Raw genomic sequence first — 21,657 nt, 5'->3', positions numbered from 1 at the left:
ACAGGCTCAAGCATATACAAGCACACATTTTAAGAGAGTCAAACATGTTTGGACAAATGAATTCAATGAATATTAATGTATTAGCAATACTACAAATTTCCACAAGTTTCATCACGAAGTCTTCATTCAATTTCCAATTCAATGTGACGTTTTTTCATGGATTAAGCCGACTTCAATTAGCGTCATATATTTAAACAAAGAATTGCTATCTTTCAGATAGCAACACACACACACACACACACACACACACACACACACACACACACAAACACACACTGTGTGACCTGCTGCTACAACTAATACGGAAACAATTAAAAGGTCTGATGGAGGATAAACTTCAAAGAGATCTAGACAAGCGGCTCTGAAAAGCACAGATAGCTATCCGTGCTGCAATTGTTATAGATAGTGACACATGCTGAAGTGGTTACCATGATTTGCATGGGAAATGTAGTCAAACCAAAACATCAAAGAGGCGTGTCTCACAACGTGACAGACCCGTGTCATGTCGAGTTCCTCTTATGCTGAATATATTTTGCTGCCTGAATTATGAGCTATTTAAAAAACACCCAAATCCGTGACCAAACCTTTGTCTCTGCTGTGACTCACATTTAGCCTTTAGCAGCATTTACAAACATACAGATCCCTGCCTCCAGCAACGTCGTTGGTTAAAACAAATATGAAGCAAAATGAAACTGTCAAGTGAAATCTGGTTCACCCAGATTTGAGCTTGTTTGCCTTGAGACTTAATCTCTGAAATTGGAATCTTTTGGTTATTATTTTTGTCATAAGTAATTAGTTATCAGTTGAGTTAAGTGATAAGTCGTTTAGAATATTATCAGTCAACTGAATTTATACTTGTTCCAAGGCCTTACTGGCATTTTTATTTCCCTTACGTACTTAAGATCCACCGCAGAAGTTGGCATTAAGACAGATGGGAGGAATTCCCTTGCCTTTGATGAAAACCTTTCAAGCCTATGTTCTGTGCAGAAGGTTCCTGTTCTCCTTAAAAGAGGAGAAACTGAAAAAAACTCATCTAGCCAGCGGTTCTCCCCCGCCTCTTCCTGACGATGGCCTCTTAGCTGCACCAACGACCACTATATAGACAAGCGCCTAGTATGGATCCCACCTGGATGTTTGATATCCAACATGTCCCAACCACCCCCCTCCCCATCTGATCTGATCAAATAAAAGCATATCCCCCTCTGGAGGAGGAGACTCCTAAAGGGAGGGAGGGGGGGGGGGGGGTGGGAGGGGGGGGGGGGGTGGGTGGGTGGAGGAGGGAGGGAGGGGCGGGGTGCAGAGTCACTCAGAGCCCCTGGCTTCCCGGACTTCCATCAGACAGTTTACAGGTCTGCTTTATGAGCTCATACAGCCTGGATGGGCTTTTCCCTGCGCTGAGGTTTGCGTGTGTGTGTGTGTGTGTGTGTGTGTGTGTGTGTGTGTGTGTGTGTGTGTGTGTGTGTGTGTGTGTGTATGTGTATGTGTGTGTGTGTGTGTATGTGTGTGTGTGTGTCTTTGATAGAACACACCTGCCCCACCTGGGCTGGGGCCTCTGATCACGGGGGTCCTGCTGTGGTGAGAGGAGACGAGGGGTGTCAAAGGTCTGAAGATGTGTGAGTGGGATGATCTCTCTCTCACACACACACACGCACACATACATACATACATACATACGTATACATACATACATTCATTCATTCATTCATTCATACATACATACATACATACATACACACACACACACACACACACACACACACACACACACACACACACACACACACACACAGGGCCCCAAGATCATGCCCCCCCCGCCTCTCCCTCCAAATGGAGAGAATATCCAAAGCCCATACCCATGCTAGCATTTGAAGCAGTCGGAAACAAGTACATGTGGTACAAGATACTGAGGAAAACATTGTTCAGCACGCACACACACACACGCATGCACGCACGCACACACGCACACGGATACATAGCCCACCAAGCAAACATGCACTGTCACATGGATTTCCTGCCAGCATCAGAAGCAGAGCTGAGAGGAAGTAGCAGAGTCGTACAGTATTTCACGCTGTGTCTCGTCTGCCTGTCTGGGGCAGGTGAACCTGTGACACAGTATTTCCTTCTGTTCTGTGTGTGTGTGTGTGTGTGTGTGTGTGTGTGTGTGTGTGTGTGTGTGTGTGTGTCTGTGTGTCTGTGTGTGTGTGTAAATGTGATCTTGGATCCATCTTTGTGTATATGTAGGGTTGCGTATGCATGTACCATTGTGTGTGTTTGAGTGTGTGTGTGTGTGTGTGTGTGTGTGTGTGTGTGTGTGAATGTGTGTTTGAGGGCCCATCTCAGACCAGACACATAGGGGTACTTTCCACCACTTCAGTTACTCTGCACGTTTCAACAGGTCCATGGACAGTTCACCACAGGAGTCAGAAAGTCATTACACCATGCCGGTATATATGGGTTTTTGTGTGTGTGCTTGTGTGTGTGTGTGTGTGTAAGCACACCTGTGTGTATGTGTTTTGATATCTTCAGCAGCTCTGCCTTATGACACATCAACACGGTGGAGGTGTGTGTGTGTGTGTGTGTGTGTGTGTGTGTGTGTGTGTGTGTGTGTGTGTGTGTGTGTGTGTGTGTGTGTGTGTGCGTTGGTGCCGCCGGATTATGAAGACATTTTGTCCGTCTAGGCACCAGCACTATCAGGACACTTTGACTTGTAAGGACAAAATCGGTGTCCTCACAAGTCGCGCAGCGTAGAGGCACTCACCAACACCTTACTAACAACCTCCCGCGTTTTCTCGGTATGACCCGATAATCCGGTTGTACCTGATTTATTGTGTATATCTGTGTTTGCTCGTTTGTGTATAAGCCTCCTTTGGCACCTTCGCAGCACTGCAGTTCATACACGTTTCTCGCGAATTTTCATTGGCTAAATGCATCTGCTCACTGATTGGCTGCAGAAGATGTCAATCAGAAAATTCCGGTTGGGGATTGGCCGGCAGTCGAAGACGCGTTTTGTGTCGGCCGCGACCTTGACCGAAGCTTTCCCACATCAACCAACACGGCGACAATGGTTGGAGGTTTAAATGCCAAACTGGTAAGTGAAACTTATCAAAGTATTAACGACGATATATTTGAAAGGTTTAAATGCCAAACTGTTAAGTGAAACTTATCAAAGTATTAACGACGAGATATTTGAAAGGTTTAAATGCCAAACTGGTAAGTGAAACTGTTATCAAAGTATTAACAACGAGATATTTAAAACGATTAAGGCCTACTTCATTACTACATGAACTCGTGTATTGTGAGCGTGATTATTGTCGGCTTATTAATTGTATTTGTTTGTCTGGCGCGATGCATTGACATGCTGAAACATGCCCACAGTAGGCTAGTAATGGTAGCGTCGCTGACTACGGCAGCGACGGGGCAGCGACGCGGCTCCTCGGTTTGTTTAAATCATGTCGACATGTCTTAATATTAAATATATGGTGTCATAATCCTGCGGAGAAGTGGATTATACTGGGCACCGGTGTTCTGCCAATTTCTGCTCCCTTGTCACATTTTGCTACCGTAGTGCGACTCGATAGCAGAGTCTATCAAATCATGCTACCCCATCAGAAAATGCTACCTTACGTCACAAGCGTATTTGATCTGTAAATCGCCTCTATCAAATAATGCTCCCGCTGCAGAATCCCGTTATTTTACACCACTACTCACCCTATGTTCACTGTAAGAATATGGTTAGCAGAATTTGATCGGTAGCAGAAATTGGCAGAACACTGGCTACGTGGACGGCATGATATGGTAAGAAGTGCATTAAGATCGCCAGCCAGATCAATAAATAAATGCTCCGAGCTGCATCAAAAACCATCAACCTTATTTAAATAATGGGGAAGTAGTGATACAACTATTTGTGTGGAGCATGGTAATCCTGGCCAGTTAAAAGGGCAAAATAGGCTTAAATGTAATTTTGGATGAAATGTAAGAACCACATACATTTATGATTTGAATAATGTTTAAAATAAGAAGGTATCCCTTATATTGCACAATCTGGGTTTTTGTTTTAGTAAAATGCCAGGAAGGAGCAGCAGGAAGACTCCAGAACAGGATGCCGTGGAGCATATTGTTCTGGGCAGAGACAAACCCTTCCTCGAAATACAGTTCATTAACACATTTAAAGGTACGTTATTCATCTCATACATAGTGTTTTCAACACATAGGCTATATAGTTACAACACAGAAACCAACCTAACTATAGCAGCACATGAATTTTCAAGTTAAAAGCAAATGTCAAAGTATTGTCTAAGGGATAGTTCAATGGTGTTGTATGAGGTACTTCTGTAGTTTGTCTGTTACCTTATGGAGATGGATATCAATCACTAGAAGGGAGTTTTGGTGAAACATTGCTGTAGCAGAAGTCAGCACTATACTGATGCGGACAGAGGATAGAGATAGAGGATTGGGATTTTAAAAAGCGAACAGTAACAACAGCACAACATGAGCATCCTCCATACTATCGCCCTGCCACACATCATGCATCTGCAGCGCTTGTGTGTGATTAATTTTTTTCAGCGAACATGTTAAGATTAAAGCAGCCATTTGTGTACAGTCTGGAGAGCTTTGGTGGAAACATGGCTTATGTGTAATTAACAGTGTTAAGCATTTAACCCACTCATAGCATATCTCTAAAAATAGTTGGATATATGTTGATGTTTAATGTTATTGTTCTTTTGCTGCTATTTCAGGGAGAGGTGTTTTCACACGGGAATTCATTGCACCATCAACTTTTGTGGTTGAGTACCGTGGAAAATTGTTACAAAGTGAAGGTCTAGATGACCCAAATAACAACTTCTTATTCGATTTCATTTGGCATGGAACTCGATTTTGGTAAGTTTGCTGCTTGGTGATTTTAAATTTTATAAATTTTTGTAAAACAATAGTTAATCATAATTTCACATTGAGAAGGTTTTATGCTGCTTTGTATTCTTGTATCCGTATATAGTAGTTAACCAAGAGTTTTGTTTCCCCAAAAAACTGATCTGCACATTGTTTCACAATCAAGTGCCAAATTTATCAGTTTATTCAGACAGACATGCAACTGTCTTTTGTTTTTTAAAATAAAATAGGAATATCTTAACTTACTTAGTCTACCATGGTAACATGTTTTCTAGTGTGTGTAGCTGTATGAAGTCAGTCATGTTTCTGTCATATCTTCAATTATTTAATGTTTAAGTTGTATTTGGACTGTTTTTCTTGCAGCATCGATGCTTCAAAAGAGGATGGAACACTTGGGCGACTCGCAAATGATAATCACAAAAGTCCAAACTGCAAAGTTAAAAAAGTTGTTGTTGAAGGAATACCACACTTGTGCCTATTCGCTATAAAAGAAATATTTCCAAATGAAGAGATAACATACAATTATGGGGATTCCACTTGGCCATGGCGTTCAATGGTGAGATTATTTTCTGTTGCACAAATGTCCAAGAACACACTTTGTAATGTATTGTTCTTTCACACACTGGCAAAGTGTTACTTGAGGACAACAGGGTATAGTATGGGCCTGTTTTAGCTGGACTATTTTCTTAAGGAGGGTTTTACATTGCCTCCACGCTATGGGTCAAACAGAAGCTGGTGGAATGTTTTGGATTATTTGGAAAGATACACAGCCGTCTGGTTGCATTATGACTTGTAGGGACAATATTGTGCTTTGTAAAGACAGCTGGTAACATTACTAGCCTATCCCCTTCATCAAGCATGTTCGCACCTCCATAACTGCAAAAGGTTTTGTTCATGGAAGTGTTCCTCAAACCTCTACTGACGTTATGACAACAATATACATTTCTTCTCTACAATTTCAGACAACTTGTGGAGAAGCATCAAACCCTGCGTCCAATAATGAAGCTCCAGCCTCGTCAACAACCAAGAAGGCAAGTTGAACTGTTATATAATGTCGGCCATTTGAGGTTTTTAGATGGTGGTTCAGTGTCTTAAAGAGGGTGTTACATTACCTCCACGCTATGGGTCTAATAGAAACTGGTGGAATGTTTTAGATTATTTGGAAAGATACACAGCCGTCTGGTTGCATCATGACTTGTAGGGACAATATTGTGCTATGTAAAGACAGCCGGTAACATTACTAGCCTATCCCCTTCATCAAGCATGTTCGCACCTCCATAACTGCAAAAGGTTTTGTTCATGGAAGTGTTCCTCAAACCTCTACTGACGTTATGACAACAATATACATTTCTTCTCTACAATTTCAGACAACTTGTGGAGAAGCATCAAACCCTGCGTCCAATAATGAAGCTCCAGCCTCGTCAACAACCAAGAAGGCAAGTTGAACTGTTATATAATGTCGGCCATTTGAGGTTTTTAGATGGTGGTTCAGTGTCTTAAAGAGGGTGTTACATTACCTCCACACTATGGGTCTAATAGAAACTGGTGGAATGTTTTAGATTATTTGGAAAGATACACAGCCGTCTGGTTGCATTATGACTTGTAGGGACAATATTGTGATTTGTAAAGACAGCCGGTAACATTACTAGCCTATCGCCTTCATCAAGCATGTTCGCACCTCCATAATTGCAAAATGTTTTGTTTGTGGAAGTGTTCCTCAAACCTCTACTGACGTTATGACAACAATATACATTTCTTCTCTACAATTTCAGACAACTTGTGGAGAAGCATCAAACCCTGCGTCCAATAATGAAGCTCCAACCTCGTCAACAACCAAGAAGGCAAGTTGAACTTTTATATAATGTCGGCCATTTGAGGTTTTTAGATGGTGGTTCAGTGTCTTAAAGAGGGTGTTACATTACCTCCACGCTATGGGTCTAATAGAAACTGGTGGAATGTTTTAGATTATTTGGAAAGATACACAGCCGTCTGGTTGCATTATGACTTGTAGGGACAATATTGTGCTTTGTAAAGACAGCCGGTAACATTACTAGCCTATCCCCTTCATCAAGCATGTTCGCACCTCCATAACTGCAAAAGGTTTTGTTCATGGAAGTGTTCCTCAAACCTCTACTGACGTTATGACAACAATATACATTTCTTTTCTACAATTTCAGACAACTTGTGGAGAAGCATCAAACCCTGCGTCCAATAATGAAGCTCCAACCTCGTCAACAACCAAGAAGGCAAGTTGAACTGTTATATAATGTCGGCCATTTGAGGTTTTTAGATGGTGGTTCAGTGTCTTAAATAGGGTGTTACATTACCTCCACGCTATGGGTCTAATAGAAACTGGTGGAATGTTTTAGATTATTTGGAAAGATACACAGCCGTCTGGTTGCATTATGACTTGTAGGGACAATATTGTGATTTGTAAAGACAGCCGGTAACATTACTAGCCTATCGCCTTCATCAAGCATGTTCACACCTCCATAACTGCAAAATGTTTTGTTCGTGGAAGTGTTCCTCAAACCTCTACTGACGTTATGACAACAATATACATTTCTTCTCTACAATTTCAGACAACTTGTGGAGAAGCATCAAACCCTGCGTCCAATAATGAAGCTCCAACCTCGTCAACAACCAAGAAGGCAAGTTGAACTTTTATATAATGTCGGCCATTTGAGGTTTTTAGATGGTGGTTCAGTGTCTTAAAGAGGGTGTTACATTACCTCCACACTATGGGTCTAATAGAAACTGGTGGAATGTTTTAGATTATTTGGAAAGATACACAGCCGTCTGGTTGCATTATGACTTGTAGGGACAATATTGTGATTTGTAAAGACAGCCGGTAACATTACTAGCCTATCGCCTTCATCAAGCATGTTCGCACCTCCATAATTGCAAAATGTTTTGTTCATGGAAGTGTTCCTCAAACCTCTACTGACGTTATGACAACAATATACATTTCTTCTCTACAATTTCAGACAACTTGTGGAGAAGCATCAAACCCTGCGTCCAATAATGAAGCTCCTACCTCGTCAACAACCAAGAAGGCAAGTTGAACTTTTATATAATGTCGGCCATTTGAGGTTTTTAGATGGTGGTTCAGTGTCTTAAAGAGGGTGTTACATTACCTCCACGCTATGGGTCTAATAGAAACTGGTGGAATGTTTTAGATTATTTGGAAAGATACACAGCCGTCTGGTTGCATTATGACTTGTAGGGACAATATTGTGATTTGTAAAGACAGCCGGTAACATTACTAGCCTATCGCCTTCATCAAGCATGTTCACACCTCCATAACTGCAAAATGTTTTGTTCATGGAAGTGTTCCTCAAACCTCTACTGACGTTATGACAACAATGTACATTTCTTCTCTACAATTTCAGACAACTTGTGGAGAAGCATCAAACCCTGCGTCCAATAATGAAGCTCCAACCTCGTCAACAACCAAGAAGGCAAGTTGAACTTTTATATAATGTCGGCCATTTGAGGTTTTTAGATGGTGGTTCAGTGTCTTAAAGAGGGTGTTACATTACCTCCACACTATGGGTCTAATAGAAACTGGTGGAATGTTTTAGATTATTTGGAAAGATACACAGCCGCCTGGTTGCATTATGACTTGTAGGGACAATATTGTGATTTGTAAAGACAGCCGGTAACATTACTAGCCTATCGCCTTCATCAAGCATGTTCGCACCTCCATAATTGCAAAATGTTTTGTTCATGGAAGTGTTCCTCAAACCTCTACTGACGTTATGACAACAATATACATTTCTTCTCTACAATTTCAGACAACTTGTGGAGAAGCATCAAACCCTGCGTCCAATAATGAAGCTCCTACCTCGTCAACAACCAAGAAGGCAAGTTGAACTTTTATATAATGTCGGCCATTTGAGGTTTTTAGATGGTGGTTCAGTGTCTTAAAGAGGGTGTTACATTACCTCCACGCTATGGGTCTAATAGAAACTGGTGGAATGTTTTAGATTATTTGGAAAGATACACAGCCGTCTGGTTGCATTATGACTTGTAGGGACAATATTGTGATTTGTAAAGACAGTTGGTAACATTACTAGCCTATCCTCTTCATCAAGCATGTTCGCACCTCCATAACTGCAAAAGGTTTTGTTCATGGAAGTGTTCCTCAAACCTCTACTGACGTTATGACAACAATATACATTTCTTCTCTACAATTTCAGACAACTTGTGGAGAAGCATCAAACCCTGCGTCCAATAATGAAGCTCCAACCTCGTCAACAACCAAGAAGGCAAGTTGAACTTTTATATAATGTCGGCCATTTGAGGTTTTTAGATGGTGGTTCAGTGTCTTAAAGAGGGTGTTACATTACCTCCACGCTATGGGTCTAATAGAAACTGGTGGAATGTTTTAGATTATTTGGAAAGATACACAGCCGTCTGGTTGCATTATGACTTGTAGGGACAATATTGTGCTTTGTAAAGACAGCCGGTAACATTACTAGCCTATCCCCTTCATCAAGCATGTTCGCACCTCCATAACTGCAAAAGGTTTTGTTCATGGAAGTGTTCCTCAAACCTCTACTGACGTTATGACAACAATATACATTTCTTTTCTACAATTTCAGACAACTTGTGGAGAAGCATCAAACCCTGCGTCCAATAATGAAGCTCCAGCCTCGTCAACAACCAAGAAGGCAAGTTGAACTGTTATATAATGTCGGCCATTTGAGGTTTTTAGATGGTGGTTCAGTGTCTTAAAGAGGGTGTTACATTACCTCCACGCTATGGGTCTAATAGAAACTGGTGGAATGTTTTAGATTATTTGGAAAGATACACAGCCGTCTGGTTGCATTATGACTTGTAGGGACAATATTGTGATTTGTAAAGACAGTTGGTAACATTACTAGCCTATCCTCTTCATCAAGCATGTTCGCACCTCCATAACTGCAAAATGTTTTGTTCATGGAAGTGTTCCTCAAACCTCTACTGACGTTATGACAACAATATACATTTCTTCTCTACAATTTCAGACAACTTGTGGAGAAGCATCAAACCCTGCGTCCAATAATGAAGCTCCAACCTCGTCAACAACCAAGAAGGCAAGTTGAACTTTTATATAATGTCGGCCATTTGAGGTTTTTAGATGGTGGTTCAGTGTCTTAAAGAGGGTGTTACATTACCTCCACGCTATGGGTCTAATAGAAACTGGTGGAATGTTTTAGATTATTTGGAAAGATACACAGCCGTCTGGTTGCATTATGACTTGTAGGGACAATATTGTGATTTGTAAAGACAGCCGGTAACATTACTAGCCTATCCTCTTCATCAAGCATGTTCGCACCTCCATAACTGCAAAATGTTTTGTTCATGGAAGTGTTCCTCAAACCTCTACTGACGTTATGACAACAATATACATTTCTTCTCTACAATTTCAGACAACTTGTGGAGAAGCATCAAACCCTGCGTCCAATAATGAAGCTCCAACCTCGTCAACAACCAAGAAGGCAAGTTGAACTTTTATATAATGTCGGCCATTTGAGGTTTTTAGATGATGGTTCAGTGTCTTAAAGAGGGTGTTACATTACCTCCACGCTATGGGTCTAATAGAAACTGGTGGAATGTTTTAGATTATTTGGAAAGATACACAGCCGTCTGGTTGCATTATGACTTGTAGGGACAATATTGTGATTTGTAAAGACAGCCGGTAACATTACTAGCCTATCGCCTTCATCAAGCATGTTCGCACCTCCATAACTGCAAAATGTTTTGTTCGTGGAAGTGTTCCTCAAACCTCTACTGACGTTATGACAACAATATACATTTCTTCTCTACAATTTCAGACAACTTGTGGAGAAGCATCAAACCCTGTGTCCAATAATGAAGCTCCAGCCTCTTCAACAACCAAGAAGGCAAGTTGAACTGTTATATAATGTCGGCCATTTGAGGTTTTTAGATGGTGGTTCAGTGTCTTAAAGAGGGTGTTACATTACCTCCACGCTATGGGTCTAATTAGGGCTGAACGATTTCAGGAAAAGATCTAATTGCGATTTTTCTGCTAGATATTGCGATTTCTATTTGATCCACGATTTTCTTCAAATCAAGCTTCAGTGCAATATTCACAATGAACAGTAATATTTACAAACATGACATCATACCATTAAAACATTACATGCCATTACTCTAATGCAAGAATGAAAACTAAAGGTAAGAATTTATTTCAAATGTATGCAAAAAATCCTTAATTTTGTCAAGTTAAAAGAGTTAAACAAAATACAAAAGAAACTTTACAGTAAATGAAATTGAAAAGTAATGGTAATAAAATAAACTCTTACTAAAATAAAATGACCCTACCTAAATATGTCAGACATAATAGGTGGGCTATGGCTCAGCAGCACCCAAATATTGCACATCTATTCTGTAAACCAGGGGTGTCAAACTCAAACTGTACAGTGGGCCAAAATTGAAGTCTTGGACAAGTCGCGGGCCGGAGTTGTTGACGGGGGGGGGGGGGGGATTGTGATCTGTCGGAGTTGACGCGCCAGGGTTACCGCGTCAAGACGCGCGTCAAGACGCGCGTCAACGTGTTAAGGCCCCAGTATACTCGCGCGTTCTTGTTAAGGTTTTAGTTTATTTTATTGTTTCTTTCTTTATATTTTCAGTTTTATTGTGTGGTGTGTGTATATATATTAGTGATGGGCCGTTATCGGCGTTAACGTGCTGCGTTAACGCAAGACTCTTATCGGGCGATAAAAAAAAATATCGCCGTTAATCTATTCTCAAAGTTGAACTAACCAGAAGCTGAGTGTTTAATAAAATATGCTGTCCATCATCGCGCCATATGCTGGAGACAATGTAGCAATGATAATAGAAACAACTTGGGTGAGCGATGACACGTTTTGGGTTGATCGTGACATCAGAGCGTCAAAATAATTGGTGTTGTTATAATAATCCAAATCTTCCTCCGAGCTGCCGGCCTTGGTACGGCGGTAGGCGGACGCGTACCAGCCGTCTGCCGTCAACGCCGCCCCCACCGCCGCCGCGACGCGCACCGGAGACGAGCGTGCCGTGGACCTGTAGCGAGAGCGCGTCCCGGCGCCGTTATATTTTCCCGCGTTTGAGTTTGTGATGCATTTTGGAAACCGGAGATGAGCCCCTGGTCTAATGCGCCATCTGGCTTGAGAAACCCGTTCTCAAAGACTTAGTTTTAGTCATTATTTAGGTAGGCTAGCACACACATAATATGAATGCCTTCGGCAGAATTCAAATGAGCCATTTTAATCTAGGTTAATCTAGATTAATTCCAAGATTAATCCCACCACTTATATACTAATATGCCCACCACTAATATATATATATATATATATATATATATATATATAAACATCCATAGAATCCAATATCGTCGCCGACATTGACTGTGACATCATTGCTGCTGCCAGCTCTGCCATTGTTTACGTTTTATTCTTCTTCTAGTGCGTGGAAATAGTAAAAAGTCGGTAACCTTTCCTCAGTGGCGACACAGGAGAAGGAGGAAGACTGCAAATAGTGTCGCGGCCACCAGCGCGAGTGTAAATAGTCACGGCGCTCCCGTGACGTCACAATGTCGCGCGACAACTTGGGAACGGCGAGTATATTGCGGTCTTTTAACGCTGAAATGCGATATGCCAGCGGGCCAATTGCTTTACATTAATTGGGGACATTACATTATAACAGGGTCCGCGGGCGGAATTGTTGACAGGGGGGTACGGGAGTACGGGCTGCTGGAGTTGACGCGCCAGGGTTACCACGCCGAGACGCGCGTTAACGCTGGAATGCGATATGCCGGCGGGCCAATTGATTTACATTAATTGGGGACATTACATTATAACAGGGTCCGCGGTCGGAATTGTTGACGTGGGGAGACTTTTCACCTGACTTTTTCGTCATGCACTCGTTGTGCAAATGCCTGTGGCGGTATGAATAGTTGACAACAGATCTCGGGTCAGTCAGGAACACGGAAGAAACCGCGGCTTTGGCGATCACGAGATCGCGTTGTCTGAAATCGCAATTTCGATCAGAAAACGATAAATCGTTCAGCCCTAGGTCTAATAGAAACTGGAATGTTTTAGATTATTTGGAAAGATACACAGCCGTCTGGTTGCATTATGACTTGTAGGGACAATATTGTGATTTGTAAAGATAGCCGGTAACATTACTAGCCTATCCCCTTCATCAAGCATGTTCGCACCTCCATAACTGCAAAAGGTTTTGTTCATGCAGGTGTTCCTCAAACATCTGCAGACGTTATGACAACAATATACATTTCTTCTCTAAAATTTCAGACAACTTGTGGAGAAGCATCAAACCCTGCGTCCAATAATGAAGCTCCAGCCTCGTCAACAACCAAGAAGGCAAGTTGAACTTTTATATAATGTCGGCCATTTCAGGTTTTTAGATGATGGTTCAGTGTCTTAAAGAGGGTGCTACATTGCCTCCACGCTATGGGTCTAATAGAAACGGTGGAATGTTTTGGATTATTTGGAAAGATACACAGCCGTCTGGTTGCATTATGACTTGTAGGGACAATAGGGTGATTTGTAAAGACAGCCGCTTACATTACTAACACATATAATGTTGATCATTTGATGTGTTTAGCTGTTTGGGGTCCAAGCCCACACACACAAACACACTATTATTTCTGTCATTGTTATTATTATTAGTATGCCCTAAAAGTACATCAGGACATTTCACTCTTAAAACTCACTTTACAGTCAATATATATTTATTTTCTTACTTTTATGTTACATTTTGGATCCTCAGTGCCACCATGAACTTACCAGTGCAGTTGTCTCCAGTTTGGATAACTGTCAAGACTGTAGAGGACCTGTCTCAAGCCTAAAATGGATTGGTCTGACATGTAAAAGTCAGTATCTGTTGCTGAAACTGCTTTTTTTTCTTTTATTTCAGACACTTTTCAGTTAAATCATCAGAATTTCAAAAGCATACCTAGGATTTCACTTGAGTTACTTTCATGTTTGTTAGTTATTTGATGTTTAAAACTTTTCCTTAAAAAATATAACCAGCTAATTCTCCTTTGTAAATTTGTTTCAGTATGTTCAACATCATGGCACAAATCCTGCTTCACCAGGAATAATGAGTCACTGGTACGTTATCATATAACTACGAATGAGAGATCTGTTTGGATAATGTAAAAAAAAATCTAAGTTGATAAAGATTTCTTCCGTCTTTTTATATGAAGGACCCTGAACTTTCCAGTGTTGATAGTTCCATCTCTGATCAAGACTATGTTCCTGAAACTGGAACAAGTAGTGATGGATGCAACTCTGATGAAGACTGGGATCATATCCCTGCCACCGACAATGAACCACGTTGTAACATCGCAAGTCCAACTGTCTCAGAGTCTTCTGAGGAGAGAGAAAAGACTCTGCCACAACCTATATGTGTTGACCTGGAGGACAAGACTGCTTCTGATCATGAACCCGCCACAAGCAATACTCAGCGGCTCCCAAGTTTTAAGACAAAAAAGAAGATGGTTATTACAGAGTCTCGTTCTTCTGATAAGAGAGCAACAATGGACTCTTCATGCACCCTAAAAAATTATTGTTATGTTTGCAAGAAACCTCAATCAAAAATTTCCCGTCACTTTCAAAACCATGTAAAAGAAGAGCCCGATATTGCTGAAGCATTCTTGTTCCCTAAAGGCTCTAACGAGAGAAAAGTTTTGCTTGAGAAGCTGCGGAACAAAGGTAATTACCTACATAATCAAGAGGCAATGCAGAATCAGAGTGGACCATTGAAATTAAAACGAAGACCAGGAAGATCGAACATCTCACTAAATGCCAAAATGTATGTGCACTGTGTATATTGTAAAGGGATGTTTGTTCGCAAAGAGCTTTGGCGCCATATGCGCAGATGTCCTTCAAAGGAAGTCTCGAACACAGAAGCAACTGGTAGGGCCAAGGTCTTAGTTCTGGCTGATGTTGCAGAGTCAACGTTCTCTCAAGCTATTTCTCCTGGGTTGTGGAAGATCCTTGGACAAATGAAGCATGGTGAGGTATCATCAGCATGTCGAAATGATTTCTTCATACTGCAACTTGGACAGTCTCTCTTCAACAAACATGGAAGTGATCCCACAAAATTTGAATACATGCGACAGAAGGTTCGGGAAATGGGCAGGCTCTTGTTGCGCTTAAAAAGAAGTTCTATATTTAGCTTTGAAGATGCTGTAAAACCGACCAACTTTTACAGAGTTATTGAGGCTGTGAAAGACGTCGCGGGTTATGACGAAGAAAAGCACTGCTATCGCACACCAAGTCTTGCTCTAAAATTAGGACACTCGCTGAAGAAGATAGGTGACATTATTCTCTGCAGAGCCATTTCAGCAGAAGACGAAGTGACGATAAAAGCAGCAGAGCGATTCACAAGGCTGTGTGCAAAAGAATGGACCGAACTTGTCTCCCACACTGCTCTTGCTACTTTGAGCAAGAAAAAGTTCAACAAACCTTCGACTATCCCGTTCACACAGGATGTGCAGCTTTTGCACCAGTATCTGGAGAGGAAATCAGCTGATGCTGTTGAGAACCTAAAGAAGCACGAGTCGCCACAAATGTATGCAGAACTTGCTAAGGTGACACTCACCCAAATAATAATCTTCAACAGACGACGAGCGGGAGAAGTTTCAAAAATGAGACTTGAATCGTTCATGAAAAGAGACCAGACAGGGCTCCATGGCGACATAGCAGTTGGTCTCTCACTGTTTGAGCAAAAGCTTGCAAAGCATTTTAGCAGGGTTGAAATCATGGGCAAAAGGGGAAGAAAAGTTGCTGTTTTATTAAACCCTGAAGTTGTCAGTGCAATAGCCCTTCTTGCAGACAAAAGAGACACATGTAATGTCCACAAAGACAACCCTTTCTTATTTGGAAGGCCACAGTGCCCCCCCACTAGTTTCTACAGGGGACAGGATTGCATCAGGCTCTTTGCTGGTCAATGTGGTGCAAAGAATCCTGAATTTCTTAGATCTACAGGTCTTCGCAAACACGTTGCAACACTATCCCAGGTTCTGAATCTCAAGAATAATGAGCTGGACCAACTAGCAAACTTTTTGGGCCACGACATACGGGTCCACAGAGACTTTTATCGGCTTCCAGAGGCAACCATAGAAATTGCAAAAATCTCTAAGCTTCTATTGGCCATGGAGAAAGGATCTCTGTCAACATTCCAAGGAAAATCTCTTGACGAGATTGACATTGAAGGTATGTGCCTAATTGAATTATTTTTTTATTAATACTGCTGCTTCTACTACAAATATTCTTACTACTATTAATGAAAATGGTATTGAAAAAAATTAATAAAAACGTTACAGAAACCGGGGACCAAGCAGCTAAGCTGCTCGGACCCCTAATAAAAGAAATATCTCGAATCATTAAGTAATTAATTGTTTTAAAAAAATAACATTTTTAGTCGTTTGTGAATTGGGTCAGTGCTCATCAAAGCCTTTATTTTACTTCAGAGGAATTAGAACCTGACCTGGAAGAAGGTGAAGCTGAAATTGGTGGTGTAGCAGATGAAGACGAAGATGAAGACAGTGTAGCAGACGAAGATGAAGACGGTGTAGCAGACGAAGATGAAGACGGTGTAGCAGACGAAGACGATGATGAAGACGATGTAGCAGATGGAGAAAATGCAGACAACGAAGGGTCAGATCCTATCCTTGGACTAAGGGGTATGTAATGAAAATGTGCACTTTCAACATGCATTTAATGATAGAGGATTTGGGTGAGTTTGAGTTAACCTGCAGAAGAAGCTACCGCGTGAGATGTGGAGGAGAGAGCGCCGGCGGGGCGGGGCGGGGCGGGAAACTAGTTGTAATAATATGGTATTTGTTATTGGATGTATCATTCGTTTTAAAATTGGGAAATGCAATCAAAGCTTGCATTGCTGGTTTTTGGAATAATTTTGGTATTATCCTCAGACACTTAATTTATATAGATTGTAAAGTTAAATTATGGAATGGGTTTGAGGATTTGCTTTTTATTTTTATTAGGTAAAAGAAAAAATGTGGATTTTACCATGGATGAAGCAAACCTCTCGAAAGGTAAATTTAATAAGCAATTTAACATTAGTGGTCCTTTTGATAACCAGGTACTGGAGAGACTAAAGTCATGTTCAGGCTGCCAACCCAAATCAAGTCAATTTACATGTTGCTTTCTTTTCCTTAGGGAAAAAAAAAAAGATGACATTGATCCAGGAAGAGGCCAAGAGTTCCAAAGGTATATAGATGTCAGCTGGATGAATTTGGACTGGGATACAAATTAGTTTTTTAGGTTAGATTTAAGATTTAACTTGTACAACTGCTGTATAAGAGCTATCACATCAGAGGGCGTAATGTTGTCTATATCAGCACAGCCTCGTACCTACTACTATATATATTTTTTTTGTTTGTCAATTTGTTTTGTAAATTAAGTTCCACACGAATGTAAAAGCCAAATGCAATAAAAGTATTTCTTGTTTTCTTTAGGAAAAAAAAAACGGTCGGAAACCGAGGGTGAGGTCACCAGCTCCAAAGGTAGGCTCCACACATTCATCCCTTTATTTTCAAGCTGCTTATCCTTTTACGGTTGCAGTTTCAAGTGTGCATGTGCAGACCCATGAAATGTGGCAACCAGCCTCGGGGAGTGAACCCACCTTACTTCAAACAGCACGCGAATCGATTGGGTTTTACGCCACAAAGGCTCGTTTAATCAAACAATAAAGTCTCTTTTATAAAATAACTAAAAGATGATCGCGTGGCGCAGCCACAACGGCTGGACTCTCCGTCCACCCCAGCCACGAGAGAGCCCCGAATGGCTGTGGAAGCCTCTGCCTTTTGAGCAGGTTTCCTCCCGGCTCCTCAGGTGCTCTGCATCATGTTGATTGCGACGGGGCCGGGTTGCTACAGAAAGGATTGGACAAAATTGAATGGACTACATATAATAATAATAATAATAGTAATATGTTTCTGGTTTCATCATAGCTGGTGTTATGCTGAACATTAAATCTAAATTAAACTTAGGATGTTGTACACAATCTAAACAAGACGAAACTGTTCTTTATGATCGACAGAGGTCACCCGAAGAAGATCTGTGAAAAGGCCATGGAGCGAAAGGGAAGTTAGTGCTGCCATGAAACACTTCAAGTCACACATTACAAAGGGAAGCCCTGCAACAATGTTGGAGTGTGAGCAGTGTAAGCTTGCTGAGGACCCTGTTTTGAGAGAAAGAACTGTTCAAAACATAAGAGATTTTGTCAGGAACCGGGGCCTGATGTTCAAAAAGAAATTGGTCGTATAAAGACCGGTTTGCAATCGTTGTTTAGAGAACATGTTTGTTTACAGTTATAGGCCTTCTTTTTTCTAATTTGTTATTTTTGGAGAATGTATACACTATTATCTGTAGTGTATGATTTCCCTTTTTTTATCTGCAGTTTATACCCAGGGGGCAAAACCACCTTTTTTGGAAAACAGGCATGGGCTGTTATAAAAGGTTGTGGCTGGCTGGTTGTTATAAAAGATTGTTCACCACAATTCATTTCAAGGACGGCTGGCTGGCTGTTATAAAAGGTTGTTCACCACAATTCAGTTCAAGGACGGCTGGCTGGCTGTTATAAAAGGTTGTTCACCACAATTCAGTTCAATGACGGCTGGCTGGCTGTTATAAAAGGTTGTCCACCACAATTCAGTTCCAAGGACGGATGGCTGGCTGGCTGTTATAAAAGGTTGTTCACCACAATTCAGTTAAGTACCGCATTTCTTGGTCCCATGTATCATTTCTGGTGAAAAACCTTTTACAGCAGCCCATAAAATTATTTTGCCCCCTGCTTATAATATATAATATTTTGCACTGTAATGGCTGGCTGGCTTTTTTTGCACTGTAATTGTATGTTGGTGAATATACTGTAAGAATGCTTTTTTGAAGTACAATGCAGTCTTGTTGAGCAAATTACAAGATGATTTGTGTTAAAAGCCAGCCAGCCAGCTTTTAACACAAATCATCTTGTAATTTGCTCAACAAGACTGCATTGTACTTCAAATAAACATTTTTACAGTATATTCAACAACATACAATTGCTGGCTGGCTGGCTTTTTTTGCACTGTAATTGTATGTTGGTGAATATACTGTAAGAATGTTTATTTGAAGTACAATGCAGTGTTGTTGAGCAAATTACAATATGATTTGTGTTAAAGGCTGGCTGGGTGGCTGGCTTTTGCACTGTAATTGTATGTTGGTGAATATACTGTAAGAATGTTTATTTGAAGTACAATGCAGTCTTGTTGAGCAAATTACAAGATGATTTGTGTTAAACTGACTGACCAGAGGAGTGCTTTATTTCAAATATGGAAAATAATTTTCCAGCAGAAATATACTTACTAAAATAATGACATGGAAAAATATGCACACAACAATCTGAAACTCTTAGGTCAAGTTTAACCAATACTATATTTTGGCTGTGGTATTTCTTATTTTCAGTCAATACAATACAAAACTATTTTTCTTAGGTATTGATCTTTAACTTAAAGGTACATTGTGTAGTGTTTGAAGTCATTTATTACCTCAAATCAACGTCTTCATTCACAAATAAGTCCTCATTGGTGTAAAATTGTCTCTGCCAACAATCTTACTTATCCTCCTGAGCGAAGAATCACTTATCTGTATTTACATTGGACGGGCAAGCTTTACGGAGGCTTCCATGTCCTTCCGGTCTATAAAAAACGATGACCTGCTGAGAGGGACAAAAAGAACTACGTGGTACAGGTAATGCTAAACACATTTTCACTCAGAGCCAGTGTGACTGTGTAACAGAGAAGGAGCGAGATGCGTTTGTCACTTCCCCGGCAAATTTGAAAACATGCACCACACTTTTGTTCATAATGCAAGCTCATACTTATGCCACGCATCTTGACACATACCGCCTGCCGAACAAACATTCCATCCTGACATCATTATTCCAAAATATTTCAGGGTTTTGAGCAAACAGTTCATTTACAAAAGGTACTCTTAGTTCATCATAGAAGGGACAGTAAAAAAGAAAATGAGATTCATTCTCCACTTCTCGTAAATCACAAACTTCACACAGTCTCTGTTCCTCTGGGATATTTTTTAATGTAAAATGTCCAGATATACCATTGATGTCCTCATAACCAAGGGATTTGCTTTGTGTATGTGTGTGTAATGTCCAGCTAAACCATTATTGTCCTCAAGACTACGGGTTTGCTACATTTGTGTGTGTGTGTATGTTTGATGTCCAGATATACCATTGATGTCCTCATAACCAAGGGATTTGCTTTGTGTATGTGTGTGTATGTGTGTATGGGTAATGTCCCGCTAAACAAGGGAGGTCCTCATAAGTCATGATTATGCTTGGAAACGCCCAGTTCCGCCTTGTCCCGCCCCGTCCTCACAGTGAATGTATACTTTCAGGTATTGAAATCTCTCGACTCTTTCATCCAAATGAAATTTAAAGTAGTAGGTAATTTTTCTGATTTTTTTTGGAGCAGTTTAATGTACTTCATGTCTCTCTACGGCATGGGGAAAGGGATGTCCCCATATACATGTGATTTAACAAGTATGGAAAACTGTCCCTGTAAACCACCCAAACCCGTATAGGTGTGTGTGTGTGTGTGTGTGTGTGTGTGTGTGTGTGTGTGTGTGTGTGTGTGTGTGTGCGTGAAGGGGGGTGGGGGGGGGGTAGCTCAGGAAGGATGAGAGGAAGGATGGTAAAGAGCTTCTGGCTGAGGTAAACCGTCTTTATACAGACACACTTGGGGAATTACTGCTTCCCTCATGCTGCTTCTAATTTCTATGCAAGACTGAAAAGTGCCAAATATATACAAACACATTCTGAAGTATTCAGCATTTGAAATGTGGAATGCCTTTTGAGAATTTGGCTTCATCACACCAGACTAGAGCAAATTTCAATGTGCACCCACACAAACACACACACCCTCACAAACACACACACATGCACACACGCACACACACACAGACCAACTTTTTAAAAGCACAACATAGAAGAATGTAACTTCCTCTGACTTCCTAGTTTCCACTTTTTAGATGGTTTTCTGTACCCTGTTTTTTGTATTAAAGAGACATCAGAAAGAAATATTAATTTGTTTATTCTAGAGCACCGTGTAAAATGTCATGTTATAAGTGAAAATAGTCTAGATGTCGTCTCCAGTCCACTGGAAAATTGTCTCAATACACATGCATGTTGTTTAATTGAAGCACACATTAATTCCTTCAGTGTGTGTGGATGTGTGTGAGTGTCAGTGTTTCATAGAACAAACACAGACAAACATTTTGGCCAATGTTATGTTTTTGTAAAACTGAGTGTACATTCAGAATACCCACTTCAGTCGGATTTAATTTTTGCTGACTAGACCTCCTCGTTGCTAGCTTGCGAAAGCTCTGGAGAAAATCACCAGCAGTTTTTCAGTTAACAAGATTTTCAAACCTGACTCAGCTATTCGATTAGCACAGAGTTCAACTTCACACCTGCTACCAGACACACAGCTCCACACTTTGTTCTCCTACCAACCAATCTTTTATTGGTTCGAAGTGGCGGCCTGTTTGCTATTAAGCAATCACTTCTCAGAACTTTTGTGAGCTTGCAAGTTGAAAAATCTATTTTTTTTTTTTTTTTTTATAATCCGTTTTTCAGCTCCCAATCAACAGCATTTTCAGTCAAGAAAACATGGCGCTTTAAGAGGTCTTCATGTTACATCACATTTGTAAACGCATAAGGCCTACATCA

The 21,657-nt window shown here is 40.8% G+C and overlaps 1 protein-coding gene across 1 annotated transcript; it reads left to right on the top strand.

The window, feature by feature from the left end:
* Nucleotides 1-10,332: 10,332 nt before the first annotated feature.
* On the top strand, nt 10,333-18,832 carry LOC311343067 (uncharacterized protein). The gene is made up of 11 exons (XM_084467922.1): nt 10,333-10,373; nt 10,710-10,778; nt 13,191-13,259; nt 13,669-13,771; nt 13,960-14,012; nt 14,108-16,121; nt 16,379-16,591; nt 16,913-16,963; nt 17,088-17,138; nt 17,387-17,434; nt 17,971-18,832. The coding sequence occupies exons 6-11, from the start codon at nt 14,399-14,401 to the stop codon at nt 18,195-18,197; spliced, it is 2,313 nt and encodes a 770-aa protein (XP_084324048.1). The 5' UTR covers nt 10,333-10,373; nt 10,710-10,778; nt 13,191-13,259; nt 13,669-13,771; nt 13,960-14,012; nt 14,108-14,398; the 3' UTR covers nt 18,198-18,832.
* The last annotated feature ends 2,825 nt before the right edge of the window (nt 18,833-21,657 follow it).

The sequence above is a fragment of the Micromesistius poutassou genome, assembly GCF_964030765.1.
Source record: "Micromesistius poutassou genome assembly, chromosome: 5".
Lineage (NCBI taxonomy): Eukaryota > Metazoa > Chordata > Actinopteri > Gadiformes > Gadidae > Micromesistius > Micromesistius poutassou.
Note: the sequence above shows the minus strand (reverse complement) of the source record. Positions and strands in the feature narration are given on the sequence as shown.

Excerpts from the sequence above, each read along its gene's own strand:
- LOC311343067 (XM_084467922.1), top strand. The coding sequence starts at position 14,399 with ATGGTTATTACAGAGTCTCGTTCTTCTGATAAGAGAGCAACAATGGAC. Across the intron at positions 16,964-17,087 it reads TGAAGCAAACCTCTCGAAAG|GGAAAAAAAAAAAGATGACA; the intron begins GTAAATTTAATA and ends TCTTTTCCTTAG. Across the intron at positions 17,139-17,386 it reads AGAGGCCAAGAGTTCCAAAG|GAAAAAAAAAACGGTCGGAA; the intron begins GTATATAGATGT and ends TGTTTTCTTTAG.